At 45.5% G+C, this 19,390-nt stretch overlaps 1 protein-coding gene across 1 annotated transcript; it reads right to left on the bottom strand.

Moving 5' to 3' along the window:
- Positions 1-721: 721 nt before the first annotated feature.
- Positions 722-18,122, bottom strand: ankrd24 (ankyrin repeat domain 24). The gene is given in 22 exon segments (XM_036522379.1): positions 722-1,183; positions 1,345-1,410; positions 1,705-1,848; positions 2,112-2,288; positions 2,388-2,621; positions 3,087-3,421; positions 3,583-4,323; positions 4,958-5,132; positions 6,462-6,661; positions 6,859-7,000; positions 7,422-7,541; positions 8,203-8,286; positions 8,589-8,702; positions 9,882-10,074; positions 12,049-12,155; positions 13,038-13,108; positions 13,281-13,338; positions 13,664-13,728; positions 14,020-14,108; positions 14,280-14,410; positions 17,507-17,574; positions 18,076-18,122. Coding segments are annotated over 21 exon segments (3,357 nt in total). The 5' UTR covers positions 17,543-17,574; positions 18,076-18,122; the 3' UTR covers positions 722-1,108.
- Between the last annotated feature and the right edge of the window lie 1,268 nt (positions 18,123-19,390).

Below are 19,390 nucleotides of genomic sequence, written 5' to 3'. Positions count from 1 at the left end.
TAAAGCATGGTGTATATACTGTGTGCCGCTGCATTGATCCCTGATGTGTTATATGTAATAACTTGCATTCCTGTGTGCTGATGTTTTGGCCAGGTCTTTGTGGGAAAAAAAGATTCTCTAATCTCAGTGGGACTGTCTGGATAAATATAGGATAATTAAATCAAATAAATAAACTCTACTCATTTAAGTATATTCTGCACTTGTGTATAATGTGAAAATGGGATTTCCTTGTACACACCACATAATGCTAATACTTACTGTCAAACCACAGCACCAGTGGTGGTCAAGAGAACTATTGGGTGCCAGTTTTCAAAGCTTCTGTAACCCTTTCATAAGGAACCTGCAGTATTTGTAGTGTGGTTCATAGTATATTGTGTTACTGCACTATATTATATATGCACTCAATTCTCCTGGCATGGTTTGTTTATTTTTTCAAATACTACAATAAAACAGCTTTAGGGGAATCAAATGAGCTTGGCTCTGTTCTAGCTCAGCTGTTTTGCTCCAGGTAAGACATTGTTCAAATTGATTCCCTGTCAACTAGAAATGTATGTGTTACTTTTAAAGTGTGTAGGATGTAAAGAGCAGTCAATCGTATTTTAACTATGACAAAATGTTCTTCACAGCTTACCCACTGCAAAAATAACATGTTCTTGAGCAAACTTTGTGTCTCTCTACTTCTTATTCAAATTTGCAACAACAACCCAGGCTGTGTGCAAATTAGCAGACAATGGGGGAACACCCACTATTGAATGAAACTTCTCAAATGCTAATCTTTCACTGAATCATCCACTCTCCAAGTCAGGATACATTCACTTGAGCAAAAGTTGTGTCTGTCATCAAAAAAGCACTTTCTGTCGGCACATCAGAGGATTCAGAAGAACCCTCAATTAAAAGTGCAAAAACTTTTGTCCATTGTTATTATGAGGGGGCATTGAATCCTCAAGCCCAGTGTACAGTAACTATGTTCAGTCCTGCTTCTAACCCACAGTAATACTTTGTCCAAAGCAGCGCATAGTTGAGGGTTCTCTTGCAGTCTTCTCTCTTACAGTATGGCCCAGCACTAGTTCCAGCTGCACGGTGTCCTGCTCTACCCTGGGGAGGGGAGTCAGTGGCCCTGCTCCTTCTGTGTCATCCTCAGGATCTGAAGTAACAAGGTCTGCACCTCCTCATCCATCCGGCCCTGAGGAGTGCACGTCGTTAGACTATGATTCAGTGCTGAACAGCACACACTGCATTCATCCCATGATAACACTCTGCAATCCTCATATACATTGAAAGTCATGACCTCACACACACACGCACACACACACACACTCCTCGCACATGTGATGTTAGACAGACCTGTACAGCAGCCAGAAGGTGAGAACGATACACAGATACCACAGCCCGGTGCTTCCGTTCCCAGTCCTGCACAGACAGGAAACAAGACTGTTGTTTCAAAGTGTACAGCTAGCCTTCCCATGGAAAATCTCTGCATACAGTACCACAATTACACTACACAGTGACACAACACAGTGAAATGTACTGCCATGTAAAAATATAATATGCATTAAGCACCTCAGACAGTCCAACTCTGTCCTGCTTACTGCTATTACCTCTAAGATCCTCTCTTTAGAACAAGTTTCATAAAGCCCAATGCCAGTGTGTACATCTGTACAAGTATGGAGATGAGCTGGCAGAGAAGTACAGTGCTGCCCTCACCTGGAGTTGGTGTGTCAGTGCAGTCACACGGTTTTGCAGTGCCATCTGCTGGCCGGGACAGCCTGAGGAGGGCAGGCCCAGCGGGGGTGTCAGAGCACCCAGGGCCTCCTTTAGGCGAAACACTTCCTTGGAAAGCTCTGTGATCTGAGAGAGCGGACAGATCTCAGCTTTGCCCCCATACCTCTCCAGTTGTGTCACTCTTTCATCAAACCTGCCCTCTTTCATGTCTCCCCCCTTCTCTCCATTTCCTCCCCCTCATCCCTCTCATTAAAGTTGTCAGGGTAATATTGTCATGCATGCGCTCACCATCACTGATCTATAGTATCTTCACTTGCTTTGATAAACTCCCATTGAATGTTTGAGATGCTGCTGAGGGGCAGTCTCTCCTCTCCTCTGCTCCCTCTCACCTTGCGGTCCCTCTCCTTGATCAGACCCTGGGAGTCCTGGATGTCTTTATGCAGCTCCTGCACATGCGTGGACTGGGCCTGCAGGTCTGTGAGCTGCTGCTGCACTACGGCCAGCTGGGCCTCAGCCGCCTGCCGCTCGCTCTTATTGAACAGAGCCTCCCTCTGCACCTGGAACACCTGCAGGGCCAGAGGCACTGAGGGTGAGGCTGTGTGGGCCAGGCAACACTTACATGCGCACACACACACACACACACACACACACACACATGCTCAGACCTCGGTGCAGGTCTTCTCGTGCTTGCGCGTGAGGTCTCCCAGCCGGGCCGTGAGGGTGATGATCTCAGCCTGCAGGGACAGGCGCTGGGCCTCGTGGTCCTCTTTGGACACGAATCCCTGCTCCGCGGCTTTCTGGGATTTCAGCTCCCTCAGCTCCATCTCCTTGGTGCTCAGGGCATCCTGCGCCGCTTGGACGCTGCTCTCACTCTCCTCCAGGGAGCGCTGCAGGGCCGCCTGACCGATAGGGAGCAGCAGATACAAGGAGATGGTGAGGAAGCCGGGAGACAACGCTAAGGACAGTGTTGAAATTTCGGTTCTTGTGAACCAGCAATTTTGTCTTTGCGTGAGTGGGAATAAGAAGTACAGTGTTGAGGTCATACTTAACACTCAAGGTGTCTAAACCTTGGAGATTGAAGCTTGTGGTAGTGCAAGCTTTTTGGCTGATAACAGTAGCACATGTAACATGTAACAATATTTACAATAGTGCTATATTATGAGTATGGCATGCCTAACCTGATGAACACACTTGCTCTGAATAAGTAAATGTGCTCTGGATGAGTAAATGTTCATATAAATGTAAATGTTAGGTAGCTACATCATTTGTCATTCAGGATGCAGTCATTATTCCAGCTGTGATTCCAAGTGTAAAGCTTCCAAACAATCTGCCTGGAAGCTTTACAGGCATAGTATATAACTCACCTTGATCTTTTCATGCTCCTCTCGTGGTATTACGCCCTGCTGGACAGTCCTTAACTCCGCCTCCAGCCTGGATATTTCCTGTTGAGCATGTTCTCGTAGAGCTCTCTCTCCCTCCAGCTCCTGGACAGCCTGGGCCAGCTGAGTTGCGAGTGCGGACACTGCCTCCTGGTGCTGAGACAGGGGTACTGCATCCATCAGCTGAAGGGCGTCCTGTGCCCGCTCTTCTCGTTCCGCGCACAGGGTGTCCAGAGCCTGTGCCGCCTCCTGCCGCGCCACCTCCAGCTCCTCTCTCACAGCTGCCAAGGTCTGGCCCCCGGACATCTGCACAGAGCGGTCTGATTGGAAAGAAGTGACATCATCTCACAGCCTTGGAAGGGAAGCAATGACATCTGGCACGACTTCACAGCACAAAAGCTTTGATGGGCTCAGCTATCAATGACATCCCACAGTGTCTATAAGGTAAGAGGGAAAGAGGGGCTCACACACACACACTCACCTGATGTGATGGAGGGGTCTGACCCCTCGGACCTCTCTTCCTCATCTTCCTCATCGTCATCCCCCTCTTCATGTGGCGGCGGCCTGAGCCTCTCCAGCTCCAGCAGGGCCTCGTTGAGGCGCATGGCCACCTCCGCCCGCTCCCGCGCCAGCTGCTCCAGCTGCAGCCCCATGGTGAGCTGCGCCTCCTCCAGCTCCGCCCGGGGAACGCTATCCCGCAGCTCGTTCAGCCTGGCCTGCAGCCTCCGCACCTCCTCCTCCCCCCCTTCCCTCGCTCCCTTGTCCGGCTTGTTTGCCACGGCTGCCTCCAGCTCGCTCACTCTCTCTGTGAGCTGCCTCACCCTCTCGTCTTCGCCGGTGTCCTTCTCCGCTTCCTTCTCCGACTCTCTCTCAGCCAGAGCTGCCTGCAGTTCCTCCACCTTCCCCCGCAGCTGCTTCACTGTGTCACTCTCCTCCGGCCCCTCCACCTGTTCCTGTCTCTCTGTCAGCGCCGCCTCCAGCTCCTTCACCCTGTCCCTCAGCTGCTGTGTCTCCTGGCTGTCGCCCTCAGGCTGGGACTCGCTGACTATGTCCCCAGCCTGCTCCACGGAGAACACCCCAACCTTCACTTGCTCCCTCAGCTCCCCCAGCTCTGTCTGGGTCTGGGACAACTGCTCCTCCACCCCCCGCAGCTTCTTCCTCAGCTCCACAGCACTCTCCGTCTCCCCTGTCTCAGTCTGCTCCCCTTCACCTCCGCCCTGCTCTTCATCCTGCCTCCCAGCTGACCTGGGCATAGAGACAAGACCTTCAATGTACAATGTACAACATGTCCTGTGTCCTAAAACTGTTATTATAATTTAACCTGGGTAACCCAACCCAGATGGGTTCAAATTAACTTTGATTAAAAGTTGAGTGGCCACACCAGTACACTTGCGTAATAACATATGCATCTACTATCTACTGTAAGGCTTATGTCAGTATGCCTTATGACACAGTACATACAGTACCAGTCAAAGGTTTGGCCACACCTGATTAACATAATGGGAAAAATGCATTCAAAGACATTTTAAACAAAAGACCTGTGCTTAAATGCTTGAACTTTGTTTCTTAGACAGATAAATAGTTGATGTTAAAAAGTTAATGTCTAGTTTTCATTTCTTTTTTTGGTCACTGCATAATTCCATTTATGTTATTTCATAGTATAAATGTCTTTACTATTATTCCAAAATGTGGAAAATAATAAAAATAAAGAAAAAGTAGGTGTGCTCAACTTTGACTGGTACAATATATAGTGTTTATGCATGTAATTAGGTATGTACAGTGTCACTGTAATGTAAAAGGGTCCCTTGTTGGAGCTGGATCATGCTTCAGAGGCTTTATGTTGCCGTAAAGATGACCCTCTCACCCCTGCTCCTCTGACATGCTGGCCGCTTCGGCTGCAGCCTGGGCCTGGGAGTAGCGCTCCTGCAGCTCCTCAAACTCCTTCCGCAGAGAGTCATACAGAACAGTGGGCACAAAGTCTGGGCTGGAGCTCTGCATGTTCGTGTCGTCCTTCTCGAATGTCTCCAGCATCTGCAGCCCATATAAAGAATCACACTGATAAACCTGCGAAAAATGGAGTTTTTCCATTTGACTCACGTTCTGGATGGAAATTCACCAGGCTATGATTTAAAATTGAACAGCTACCGACAGCACACTGGAGACCGTAGAGTGAGGCACCTGGCTCCATTCCAAGACTGACACGATGAGAGGCCCTGCGCATTAGCCCACGACTAGAAACGGTGTGTTACAGTGTTTTGAAGCGGCTCTGGGCCCAGGTCATTGCACAGGTCCCAACTCACTGGCATCCCTCTCGTCCTCCCTAGAGTCAGGCAACTCCGCGGGGTTCGGCCTGTCCTCTGTGGTGTCGCAGGGCTATTGTTTTCCATGCATAAAGTCTGGACTTCTGCAGCTGTCCCGCATTCTGCATGAGTTTGTCCTATTTAAAATCTGTGTTCCTTTACAGAACGTGACCCACTTTGTGAAGAACGCCTGCACCCAGGCTCTCTAATGGCTTTCTATTTATACCTAGACACTGCATCATGCACTTAAACTGGTAATGACTAATAGTACTCGCAGTGCTGCCAGACCTGGTCCAGCTCAGCAATGTGTTGATTGCTGTCTTACTATGAGGGACATATACAGCTCCAAGTATATACATCTTGAATAATAATCTGTGGTTGCATGTATTAATACAGCATTACCTTGTGTCCTTTCCAGCGTGTACGCATAAAAGGATGCTAACAGAACAGACCTAAACCAGCGTGTGAGATCTCTGATTTTAAAAGTGTGTGTGGGTTCCCGAGAGGCTCAGAGAGCAAAAGCGCTCCTTTCAAGTGCAGGCTGAGCCCTGTGGCCCCAGTTCAAAAATGGCCTTGTCAGTTACCAATAATGACCGGGAGCCCTCACTGGTGGAACAAATTAGCTTTGTTTTGCTGGGGACAGGGATGGGTGGGTTGGCCAGGGTCCCCACGTTACTGCACTCTCTACACATTACATTACATGTATTTACAGTAACAGATGCTCTCATCCAGAGTGACTTCCAGCATAAGAGAAGAGAGGTGTCCATCCAAGTTACATGAGGAACAGTGATAGACCAGGTAAGCAAGCATCACCACAAGTTAATTTGTGTTAATCTGAAACTACATCTACAGTATGAGGTAATCACACAGGACTTGTATGTGTGTGTGTGTATCGGCACATTGCACATGTCTAGCACTGGTCTACTAAGTGGGTTCAGCTGTTGTTGACTTAACAACATAATGAGTGATTCCAAAAGTGGGTGAAAAAGCAAAGTAAATGAATTAATAAATATTCATAAAATGTGTATTTGCCTATATCTGTGTGAGTTTCTGCATGTACCTGGACTTTGAGGACCAGGTCAGCGTTGGCTGCCGTCAGCTCCTCCACCTGTCTCTGAAGGGAAGCCAGAGACTCGGGGTCCACCTGGCTCTGAGAGAGGCACATAGAGTCAGGCTCCCCCTGAGAGGTGCAGTCTTCCGTAACACAGAGAGACTCTGGCTCTGAGGCCCGGGATTGCCTGGAGAGCAGCCTCTCTGCACCTAAGACACACAGCACAGGCAGGAAACCTCAGCAATCAACTTACAAAAGCAAATATCAGGGTGTTCACATATATGTACATACCACATCTTGCCGGTGTTTATCTGAGACCTCAAAATAGACATGGATATAGAAACTCGGATGAGGTTGTTCACACTGTTCTTTGTTAGTATATCTCATCTCCCCAAGCTGAGCTCACCTGGAAAGTCCAGCATGTCCTCTGTGACCTCAGAGTCGCTGAGGCTGCCGGCCCCCTGCATGCTCCTCAGCTCCTCTACCTCTACATGCAGCCTGTCCCGCTCCGCCTCCGCCCGCTCCAAACGCTCCCGTAGAACACACAGCTGGCAGGCAAGCAGAGCACAGTGAGTGGCAAACCACACAAACCAAGTCGCCCTGTACATAACACTGTGTCTGTGACTTAAAGGACAGGGTGTGTTTGTGACTGAAAATGTGATCTTAACATACTGGGAATTCAGGTGAAGGTCCTTAAACAGCCACTGTTCATGAACTTCAGGTGAGACATGTTGATGTATGGTAGTATACTTGGCTTCCCTTGTCTAGTGGGGTTGCACAAGTTAACTTAGCTTGAATAGTGTAATGCTCACATTCACTGGTCTGAGAGTGTTAGCCTGGTCTGATACTGTTGCTCACTCAACTTGAATGGATACACTCATGTTCTATTGTACTGGAGGTTTCTGTGGATAACAGCGTCTGCTAAATGAATGTAATGATGCCAATGTGGGGAATGCAAGGCTGCAGTACCTCCTCCTGCGCAACGTGGGCGCTTTGCTGCTGTTGCTCCAGACCCTTGATCTTCTGCAGGAGACGTCCTCTCTCCAACCTCAGCCTGCGGATCTCCTCAAACACCTCCTCATCCTCCGTCTCACATACAGTAACACAATGTTACACGACAATACAATAAGACAGCATCTTTGATGGAGTTTCCATGGCAAGTATTTGGGAAGTCAAGCTAATTCAGATCAGCATGTATATTTGAATTAACACTTGCATGCTCTTTACGGTCATTGGGCCAACTCTGTCTCTCAGTCATTCATGCTGCCTTCGCATGCTTTCCATACAGAAATCAAATAAATGATATGGTTATGAAATATGGAATGTAATGCTCTGAGAAGTCTATTTTGCAGATGGAAACAGGCCATTTTTTCACAGTCTCTCACATGAATAGCCTGGGACATTTAAAAGATGACCTACTTCTGCTGGATTTAAAAATGTCACACACTATCTGAATAATGGCACAGCACAGAGGAAAACACTGCACAAAGCAAATTCCCACAGATTGTGATTCTAGTTGCACAGCACACAACCCAATGGCATATCATAACATGCAAACTGACTGTCAGCTGATACTTTTAGGTCAGTAACGAGCGACACGCCTTTTCATTTACAGATCTTATTTTGTAAGAGCTTTGAGGTGTGTGTGGTGTGTAACATCACTGTTTGCTTGCCTTCTGATACAGAAGAAGTGCTCCAGTGTTTTAACTGTTCTTTGTGGCACTATGTGCATGCAGTGGTTGTCACTCACAATGCTGGCCTGAGGGGGACGCTGTGTTTCTGGGGACTGAGCAGGGGGAAGGGGGCTCTGGGGTTCCGGTGTGGGTGGGGGATCCTGCAACACCACACAGCACATGGATTATCTGTCTATTAACTTTAGCTAAGTGCTGTCCATTGAGAACAGGTCTTTTCCAATTTTTTTCCTTGCACAATTACCCAACTGCTACACAAATGCCGCTGTTTGTCTTTTATTCCTATACTGCTGCACTCTGTGCCTATATTAGGTCACGCAATGCACTGAATTTACTTATTTTTTTTGTTGATAAGTTGCACTAAGTTGCTCAACTAATTAACTGTTTTACTAAAAACACACAAGAACTACAGATTCATGACTGCTGCAGTGTGGTTTAGACAGACTCCTAACTGACCCTGAACCCCCTCTCATACCTGGGGAGGGGAGCGTGGTGGAGGGGGGGCCTTCCTCTTGCGGGGCGTGGCCCCCCCTGGAAGGGGTGGGGGAGCAGGGGGCTGCTGGAGTCACAGACAAACACACGTCAGACTCAACGAGGGGAGAGGAGAGAGCAGGATAATTGCAACACGTCATTGAACAATCTGGGGTGAAAGGCAGCAAAGCAAGCAGCACCATATGCCATGTGTTTCCTCTTTCAATCAGCAATCAGGAACAATCTCAACACAAGTCTTGTGTAACACCAGTAGTGTATCATTGTCAGGGATGCATGCTTTGGTATTAACGAAGATTGTTTTGAGACATTCTTGAATTAAATATTTGTCCAGAGTTCTATACATGGAACAGGACAGAAGCTCAGTAACAGATTGATTTCCTAGATACGAACTCCTGTGAGATGCAGGTGTTTTGTGGTGGAAAGACGCAAATACAGGCAGGCATAAGGGTGTGGGCTGCGGCATGCTCTTCCTTGCTGGTGTCTCAGAGGCTGTGGGTAATCAGCCTGTGCTATGTCTTTATGTGATCTGAATGCCTAACGAATGATCAATCTTGATTTATCTGTGGTGTAAAATGCTGAGTGGCCACAGTTACCTCCTCGCCTGAGCCCTCTGTGCCAATGAGCGCATAGGGAGAGACAGACAGCGAGATCCTTAACCTCCAGCACACTGAGACTCATTACACATGCGCACACACACACACACACACACACACACACACACACACACACACACACACAAACACTTTACACGTATTAGTCTCTCTTTTACATCCCAGACATTGCAAAAAATTTGGGCGGCATCATTTCGTTTTGGGCCTATTCCGAGGACTTTAAGTTCCACTCATCTCACCATGATACATTACATTACATTATTACATTATTGCCATTTAGCAGACGCTCTTATCCACACAGACTTACATTGGTTACAGTTTTTACATGTTATCCATTTATACAGCTGGATATTTACTGAGGCAATTCTGAGTTAAGTACCTGGTCCAAGGGTACAGCAGCAGCAACCTTTATTAGTTACGAGCCCTGCTCCTTACCACTATGCTATACTGCTGCCCTGTTCATAAGTAACAAATAAATGACAGCAAGACTTCACACTAAATACATAAAGGCACATTCTTGCTTTCATGCAGCCAGAGGCAGAGGCCAGTATGGTTCTAAACAGAGGCTGCAGCCACTAAAATTTCAGAAGTATAGGAGTTGCTCGCTCCCTGTTATTAAGAGTCATAGAGGTCACGGCCTCTCTGATGTTACCTGTGCCTCGGGCAGCGGACTGCAGCAGCCGTGTGATCTGCTCATTTCCAGCTGTGACGCTGTAGTGGGTGGCGCTGTGCCCCAGGGCGTCGGTCAGCCGGGGGTCCGCCCCGGCCCTCAGCAACACCTCCACTGTCTCTGTGCTGTCACTCTCACAGGCGAGCATCAGGGCTGACCTGGAACACACAGCACACCGTGGCTGAAGTCAACGCCACAACTGAGGGCGCAGACTCCCAGGATGAAATCACTGTTTCCGGTGCTAGGAAGCAGAAAAATATAACAGCGATCTTTGCAAAGGAAGCTGGGATTTAAAAGTGAGTTTAAAACTGAATGACACCTGAGAGTGATAAAGAGGATAACCACCAAAACCTGCCACATGTGTATTTATAATTCTGTACAACGCACAGTGGGGGGTCATTGGCTAATGTGAGAGCAGAAAACTGAGTGTTACCCCTGAGACTGCATGTGCTAATGTTACATTTGTGAGAAATTTAGAGTGATCATGTAAATGCCACTAAGCACTAACAACGCCCCTCACCACACTTCAGTTAAACACCTCCCAAGATAAACTGCTGTCTGGATCTTCACACTCACAGCAAATATGCCCAGAGAACAAGCAAACACCCAGCAGAGGAAAGATAAATTCCAGCCAACAGAGCTGTAAATATTTATAGAGGAATCAAAGTATCCAGGACAGCATGCAAGCATCCTCCGAATGTAGCTATAACTGGAAACATACGAAGAGGAGGCTTTCGAATTCTCGTGTTGTCTGCAAATCCCTGCTCTGGAAAAATCTGTCACTTTCTAGTTCCCAGCTGATATGAAATTGCAGTTGGTTCCTCAGAGCTCGCTCACTTGGAGTGAAGTTTTAAGCATTCTGACACCATTAGTCCCCCAAAGAATGTGGACTTCTGCTCCTGAACAAAAATAGCAAAAGTCTGCTTTTGAGAAATGGACATTATCATTATCTAATTTTCACCATCATTTTTTTAAAAATATGAACACAGAATAAATCTATAATTGATTTTCCTTCATATTATTCTATGCCGCTTCAGCCAATTTATGGTGACCTTCATGGTAGACTTTTTACAAAATGCATAACCCTGCTGTTTTTTATAGATATTTGACTGTTGGAAAAAAAGGTTTTTAGCTCACAAAGTTAATTTAACATAATTGAGCAGATGAGTTTGTAAAATCACTCCAGATCTTTCTTAGTGAGAAATGTCTGTCATAATGAAGCTTCTTTACATCTACAGAGAAAGATGAAAAATAACACTGAACAAAAAATTAACATTTTTGATGGACAAATGTGCACACAAAATGAATATTCATTTTTTTCTTTTTAAATCTATGTATTTATCTATTTATTTTTGATTCAAATTACCAGTCAACACCTACAATAGCATTTTCCCAAAGTGTTCTTGATCCTGAGATAGTCCTCTCACACGTAATACCTGGCTTTAAAAGGCCTGAGAGCCAGGTGAAAAAACTGCCCTCTGTGATAATTCCCATCTCATTAGGTTTTGTGGTGGATTATTGTTTTTCAGGAGTATCTGCACTGACTCTGCAGAAACTCGAAGTGATTATTCAGAAGATTGCATATGCATGAAACCTTTCGCACAGTCCACAGTCAAGCAGACAGGGTAGTGTGTTCTGAAACCATTTAATACATGGTTAAGAGATGCCATTGGACTACAAATGAGGTCAGCAGTTCTAAAAAAGTTAATTAAAAGGAGTCATGGTGACAAGACACAATTCATAACGACCTTCCACGCTAAGGCTGATCACAATAAAACATACTCCAACAATATACTATAGCCCCACAGAACAGTCTCATACTAAAAGTGTCACTGGTGGCACAAGGGTTGCCTTATTCTAGAGAGAATGGAAATGCACACTAAAGGAAAATCTACACAGCTCAAAAACCCTGCTTCGTTATAACAGCTCTTGAGAATCCCATACACAACCATGTCTCTCAGGTACAGACACTGAAATCATCAAACCGGAGTTTGTATAAGACACTTACAAAAAGCACAAGCTCTGATGTCCTGTAGGACAGTCTTTGGAAAGCTCACACTCTAGGACTATGGCTGGCCTACAGTATAGACATCAGGTTGTGGTGAGACGGATGGGGTTCAGGGCTGCCATACCTGCCCTGGCTGTCCTGTAGGTTGGCATTAGCCCCACGGTCCAGCAGGAAGGCACACAGCTCGACACGGCTCATCTGGGCAGCCAGGAGCAGTGGGGTCGCCCCATCCTGGAGCGCACAGACATGACCACTCAAGTCATTTTCAGTCCCATCCTCATCATCAACATCATCATCATCAGCATCACCATCATCACTGTCACCATCACAGAGATTGTATCAATGCATCATTGACATCATTATCACAGCATGTCTTAAGTCTCCTTGGTTCACATTAAGGCTGTAGCATTCACCGTGGCGCAGAACATATGAACAATATTCAATGTGCATCAACTAATATGCTCATGTGAAAATTACAATATTATAATTCCACTCCACTGTGCATTATGCACTACAGATTTCTTGATGCATCCTCAATAAAAACAGTTGTGTACAGGTGAAACATTTTAAGAATGAAATTCCCTGTCATACACTGATATCCATCAGCAAGCCTACGGTAAAACAGCTATCAATCCACTAAATTCCTCATTTCATTGATAGATTGAAATGCATACAGTAGAATCGTTATCAGTCTCAAAGGATCTATAATCAGAAACACTTTTATTCTCAGAAGCACAGCTGCCACACTGAGAAGAGTTTTGGTGCACTGCTGACAGTGGTGTCTTGACGCTGCATTATTTTACACATGCATGCAGGACCAATGAATATTCCAGAGGCTTTCAGCAGAAGCTGAAGGTGAATAAGCTCATTACTACATCTGCACCAAGAATTCATCCAGATCCATGCACCCCTCCTAAATGATTCATAGTATCTGAACAAAGACAGAATGCAAACCCAGCTACCAGCACGTGGCGACATGTTACCGCCTCGTTAAGAAGAAAAATTATAATACACAATCTGACCCCCCCTATTGTGTCTAATTTTACTGCAGCTTTGTTGAGTACAATTAATGTAGCTCACACAGAGATCAGGTGAACCTGACCCCCTGCTTACCCTATCCTGAGCGTCCAGGCAGGCCTTGAAATCCCACAAAGTCTCAGTGCAGGACAGGCATCCACTCACAGCTGGACACAGCGAGACAGAGAGACAGACAGAGAGGGAGGGGGGGGGGAGACATCAGTTCAGTTCTGTTGTACTGCTTGGATGTTCATTATACCATATGGGCCTCAGAGGGGGTCAGGTGTGTGTGCTGTACTACCGTGTGGCTCACAGCTGTGGGTAGGGGGCTAGTTTTACCTGCATGGTGCAGAGCTGTCCTGCCAAAGCTGTCCGTGGAGTCCACGGGCACTCTCTCCTGCAGAAGAGAGAAAAATGTCTTTTTAAATCATCGCACAGGCACTGAAGTGCCTATTGAAAGCATCAACCCCCCAGTGGTCTACAGGCTAATTAGTGTTGAGAAATATTATGTTTTGCACACAGGCCCAACAGGGGTGCCCCCCCCCCATTTCCTCAATGAATACAACATGGGTGTTATTCATGACTAGGCCTGCCCAACAGTCACATACACATACACGCTTACTTTTCTTCCTCTCACTCTCCATCTCTTACAGAAACATAATCCATTACCATGACACCCTCTGTATGAGGCCAGAATCAGAGGGCTCCGGGCAATCACTCACCTGCAGCAGTCTCTTCACACACTCAGGGTGGCCATTTTTGGCTGCCAAGTGAAGGGCATTGAAACCTTGGGGAGTATCAGAGGGAGGGAGGGAGGGAGGTCAAGAAATCAGCAAACATAGGGGTAATCAAAGGAAAAACACAGGGGAGAGACAAGGACAGATACAAAAGAGCATCAAAAGAACAAACACAACGGAGATTCATGTCCTGGTTGTCCTGTACAGTGTTGCGTAGTGTGCATCAGGCAACCCTTGTCTGGCATTGGCTGAATGGCCTGCTGATCATACATCAAAGCAAAAGCTGCTCTCTGGGAGCAAACGGCTGTCTGTGTGAGCTTGTGTGAAATGTGACAACACACCTGTGCCATCGGTGGAGTTGATGTCAACCCCGTGAGACAGGATGGCCTCCAAGCAGTCCACACGGCCACGCATAGCGCAGACATGAAACCTGCAGGAGAGAGAGGATCCAACAAGTGGAATTAACCTGGCCAGCTCTGGATCACCGTGGGATCAGGACTGCTGGTTTAGAACGTGTGATCTGGGTAAATGTTGGTAAAGGTGAGATTTCCTCAGCTAAAAGAGCATCCTAATATCAATAAGGCATGCTGCCTTCACTCACGCTGATTTCCCCTCAGCATCCAGCTTATAGGCGCAGAGCCCCTTCTTCACCAGCAGGGCGGTGACTTTATCGGGCTCATTCTGCTCCACCGCCTGCAGCAGCCGCTCATCGCTTTTGTTCCAGTCCTGGCTCTAAGAGGGCACAGACAGCCGTGTCAGAACCAGACCAGAACTTTCTCACATGATTCTGCTCCTAGCCTACGGAAGGACCCAGGCTGGCTTTAGGGTCATCCGGGTCTCTCCCCCAATACTTCAGAAAATGTATTCCAGAGTTTGTGCAAACTTTCATTTAGAGTGGAATTCTCCCTGCAAAGAGGAAGGAACGTAAACATTTATTATGGTTGATTAGGCAATAAAAGCAACAGATCAACAGCGCCATTTCCTTTAGAACAAAAGGCAAAACGAGGGATCAGTCAAGGCTTTACAGACGGCAAAGGTGAAACTTCACCTTTTTCTCCTAAAGATTCTCATGCCAAAATGTATGACATATGACATAAGCTTTCTCCCCCCCAAAACCATTGTGCAGGGTTTCCCTCCCCTGTGGACGGTGAGGCTGCCGCGTGGAGAGGGGTACGTACCGGGAATACGCTGAGACAAGGACAGAAGCGCTTCATCAGGCTCAACAGGAGCTGCAGATCCATAGAGCTGAGAGAGCAGGACACACCTCTGCTGCTGCACTGCCTGACTTTCAGACTAACAAAGCCACCAAGCCCTCAGTCCCACAAACACACACACACACACACTCAGCGTCTCACTGCACTGACTGAATCCCTGATATACATACCGGTACCTCACGCGCTAATAAAAAGACACGGACACCCATAGGGACATGCGAAGCCTCACCTTGCACTGATGAAACTCAGAGCTGTCCTGTCACAGACCCAGAGTCACACACAAGAGGAACAATGAGTCAGGCACATACATTCGCTGTGAAAAACAGCAAAACCCAAACACCTCTGCAGACAAATGTGCACAGATGCACACAGAAGGTCAACGACCTAGAGAAGCTCAGTAAAAGGCCTGTAGGTACGTGCGTCCCACACGAGCTGCCTGCTAAACTAACACTCTACACACGATCAAAACAAAATGATCTCACCTTATAATTAAACTGTGACAGTAATACACCCATGCACACACACAAACACACACACACACCCTTTTCTGGCTCTCAGTCTCACAATCGTGCCACCCTCCTAGCACTACCCTCACAGAACAAACAGCATCCCCTCGTCCGGTATTGCTGGTCACAGCGATATTCTCACACTGCAGTCAGTACCTGGCACATACTGTACACTCTCTCTCTCTCTCTCTCTCTCTCTCTCCCCATGTCCTTCTTTTTCACACTCTAACCTAATAACGTCTTCTTTCCCTTCCCTTCTCTCTCTCTCTCTCTCTCTCTGCCCCAGCTTCTTCATTTGTTTCTGTCAACTAACTCCCTCCCCCTTGCTGTCCTATCTGGGCTGAGCCCTCGCTGGACCCATTTGCATCAGGAGATGAAAGCTCAGCAAAAGAGAAAAAAAATCTGGCTGCTGGTGCCAGGGCAGAGGGACACAGCGAAATGCCCAGAGACTCTTGACTGCCTGATCTAACCTGTGCTGCCCTACAGAGCCACTGATGAGCTCAGCATAGAATGTGTCTGAACAATTACTGACATGACATTATCCAGCTTCATTGTAACCTTATTTAGGATGAATGACATATTTTATGATTTTACAAAGCTGAATATGAATACTCTGCTGAAGTCATTCAGATTAAGCTAAATATGCCACCCTTCCTCCTTTTAGATGCAAAAGGAGCCACACAAAAACCAGTCAATACAATCAAATCAGACTAGGCTCACTCTGCACCACTTTGATCAATTCCTGGTTTTCAGTCACACTCCTGCAGGCTCTTGATGAAGTCATCACCAGTAAATTCATATTCCAGACATAACTGGTTATCTAAATTCTGGCAACACAGGCACGTGAAGCTAAAACATTTACAAAATATTCAACTGTTACTAATGCCCCATTACTGCAGAATGCACATGCATATAGCATACACCATCCAACATACAATTTCAAGTGCATAAACTCAGTATACATCTGCAATGCAACCATTCCTTTCCCTGGAGGATGCCTGCGTGTGATAAGATGAGGTAATCTTTAGTTACACCAGGATGAATGTGACAGCAGAATGCACAATGAAAAAGAAGTGAGAGAAAGTGCTGGGGACAGGAACTGCCTGAGCAGAGTGACACCCAATTTGCAAAGTGCTGCAAAAATGTCTCTTTCTCTCTACACAAAACATGAACCTCCCCTACTGTGAGACTGTCAGCAAATGATTAATAACTGTCCCCCTCCTAACTCCCCCAGATGCACCTGTGCTGAGCTCTGAAACCACACAGGCACAGAGGCACTGAACAGGTCATGCCTCAAAGGAATTATATTTCTGCTCATTGTAAATTGTACAGCACACACACACACACACACACACACACACGCACAAACACACACACACAAACACACATTACAAGTGAAGATGAGACTCCTATTGCAAAGATATTTGATCTGGCCACCATGGGTGGGATCTGGTACTGTTAACCTGCCCAGCTATAAATTACCATTGTGTACTACTGTATATGTAAATGATCAGGAGTTAATTTACAAATAACAAATTTTTACAAATTTATTTACAAATAATTGCAAATTCAGTTATTCAGAAAAAAATTCAGAAATTTGTTCTAGCTTTTCATTTTAAAAATCAGACAGATATATTATGATGGGATACAATGGGAAAACAGTGCATACACTGTGTATGCATTTTTATATGAGCACATGCATGTGTTTGCATGTGTATGTGTGTGTATGAATGTTTGCATGTGTGTGTGTGTGTATGCATATGTGTGTGTGGGTGCACGTACGTGCGTGTCTGAATAATTCAGCTCTAGCAGAGGGCTCTGGTTACAGCAACAGTCTGCAGGCCTATCTGGCCTAGTCCCCAGCTGTTCTGGGACACTGACACCCAGCCCACTGCCCCCACTCACTGACACACAGAGAACACATCTAACAACTGAAAGTGCTCAGACATTATCAAAGTAACAAGTGAAAACTCAACATCAATCACCATTGAGTACTATGTAACTAAATGTCTTTTTGGGTTTTGCATAAGGTATATTTGAAAATGATAAAGGTATGTACAACATTTAGATAGATTTTAGATTTTGAAGAGGGTTATGTCAACTCTTACTTCACTCTTTTTAAATTTGGCCTTCAAGCTCTTCATGGTTTTACCCAGCACCACACTGGCTCTCAGCTCTGAAACAGAGAAAAATATACACATTCGCATCTTGCATACCGTTGTGGAGTAGCATTCACAATATTTTCAATATTCAAAAGGAAGATATATCCAATAATAACATAATACTCCGAAAATGTTTACCATATCCAATAAACATCTCCCTCATATATACTCTATATTACTTTTCAGTCCCATAGCATTCTCACTTGGCAATTTGAAAAAAAAAAAAAAAAAAAACAACAACAACAAAAAAATAAACAGCTACTGTTAACATATGAGATGTATTTGAGAGAACGTTTTCTCCATCTAGGGAAATTTTCATAAGCATTTTGAAGCCTGTATCCCTGATAAGTTTGGAGACAACTTATTGGTAAGTCAAACGACAGATAATTAAGTATGACGTTAAACAAGACAAACTGCACGTAGGTTGACATCATTTTTCATTACTTATATTTCTGCAATATAACAATGTAAAACCTTCAGCAACCGTAATTAATGGTTTACTAGTGTACCGTTACCGTTTCTGTGGGGTATGCCTTCTCTGTCTGAAGTGCCGTTCTCTGCACCAAAGCTTCAGCCTGTTGGACTCACCTGGCTAGATGCTCCGAAATCCACCAATCATGTTGCAGGAAGGGGCCGAACCTAACTGTGACAAGCAACTCTGACTGCACAATTTATTCAGTTCTGCCGCCGTTTGTTTGCTCTATTCTTATTTTCCTCTGTAAAATAACTATTTATGGGAAATATGAAATATGGGAAATTATTTGTGGTAAGATCATTATATCACAAACAATTTCCTTGGCGTGGTACACGGGGCAATTTCAGAAAATATGTAAATTTGTGAAAATTGGAGTTCATAGGGCATCCGACAACCTTCATGACCAATAAGCTTTCAGTAAAGGGGCGGTGTGTTTTGAAGAAGCCTTTCTTACGTTTATTGTCACCGGAAATATGAGAGCACGTGTTGTAACTGTGGAGTCAGAGTCTGGGCAGTCTGAGGTTAGCTAGTCACATGAAGTGGTCATCGGAATATTGTATGAAGATTCCGTTCATGTCGGAAAGGAGGGATTTACGCGTAAGATTTCAGTTTTGTTTCGTAAAATGGCAGTAATTTGGTAGCAACATGAACATCGATGAGCTGCCGGTTTGTTGATACTGTAATAGGCTACCTGTATAGTTAAAAGAATCTAGCGAGAAGATGCATCCATATGCAGCTTTGCGTAAAGTGTAAAATAGTGCAGCTTGCAATCAAAAGATTTCTAGATTTCTAATCTGGGTAGCTGTTATTGGATTGGATAACGATGACGATACATACAATTTACAGGAAACATTGATTTCTTCATACTGCCAGAATGAACTGACTTAGCCTGATAAATAAATAGTTAACGCTGATTCTAACCGACCAGCTGCTTAACTGATTATTAAAAGGGTATATCGCTCGTTAGCTACTGTGTTTGTGTTGCTGTTACAGTAGACAGATGCAAACGTTGCTACGGTAGCGCTTTAACAGTTTGTCCGCACCTGATCGTCAGTATTTCCTGCAGCCGAGAGCACCATTCAACATAAGATACGTAGCTTTCTTAATTACAGCAGATTAAACACGTAATTTATTTGGCATAATACTACTTCCTGAATTAATGTATGGGGGTTTATTTTACTGGAAATGATTTGCAAATTCCATGCTCTTTCGCCAGTCCCAAATGTTGAATGGTTTCTTCATAACTGTATTTAGCCATTGTATTAGTGACATTATTGGTGAATGAATTCATTAATTACTGAGACTTTCACTTCCTCTGTAGCGGTTGAGACACTTGAACACACAATGGAAGTCAG

Source organism: Megalops cyprinoides, chromosome 2 (assembly GCF_013368585.1).
Source record: "Megalops cyprinoides isolate fMegCyp1 chromosome 2, fMegCyp1.pri, whole genome shotgun sequence".
Lineage (NCBI taxonomy): Eukaryota > Metazoa > Chordata > Actinopteri > Elopiformes > Megalopidae > Megalops > Megalops cyprinoides.
The sequence above is the reverse complement of the archived record's forward strand: the minus strand, read 5'-3'. Positions and strand labels throughout refer to the sequence as shown.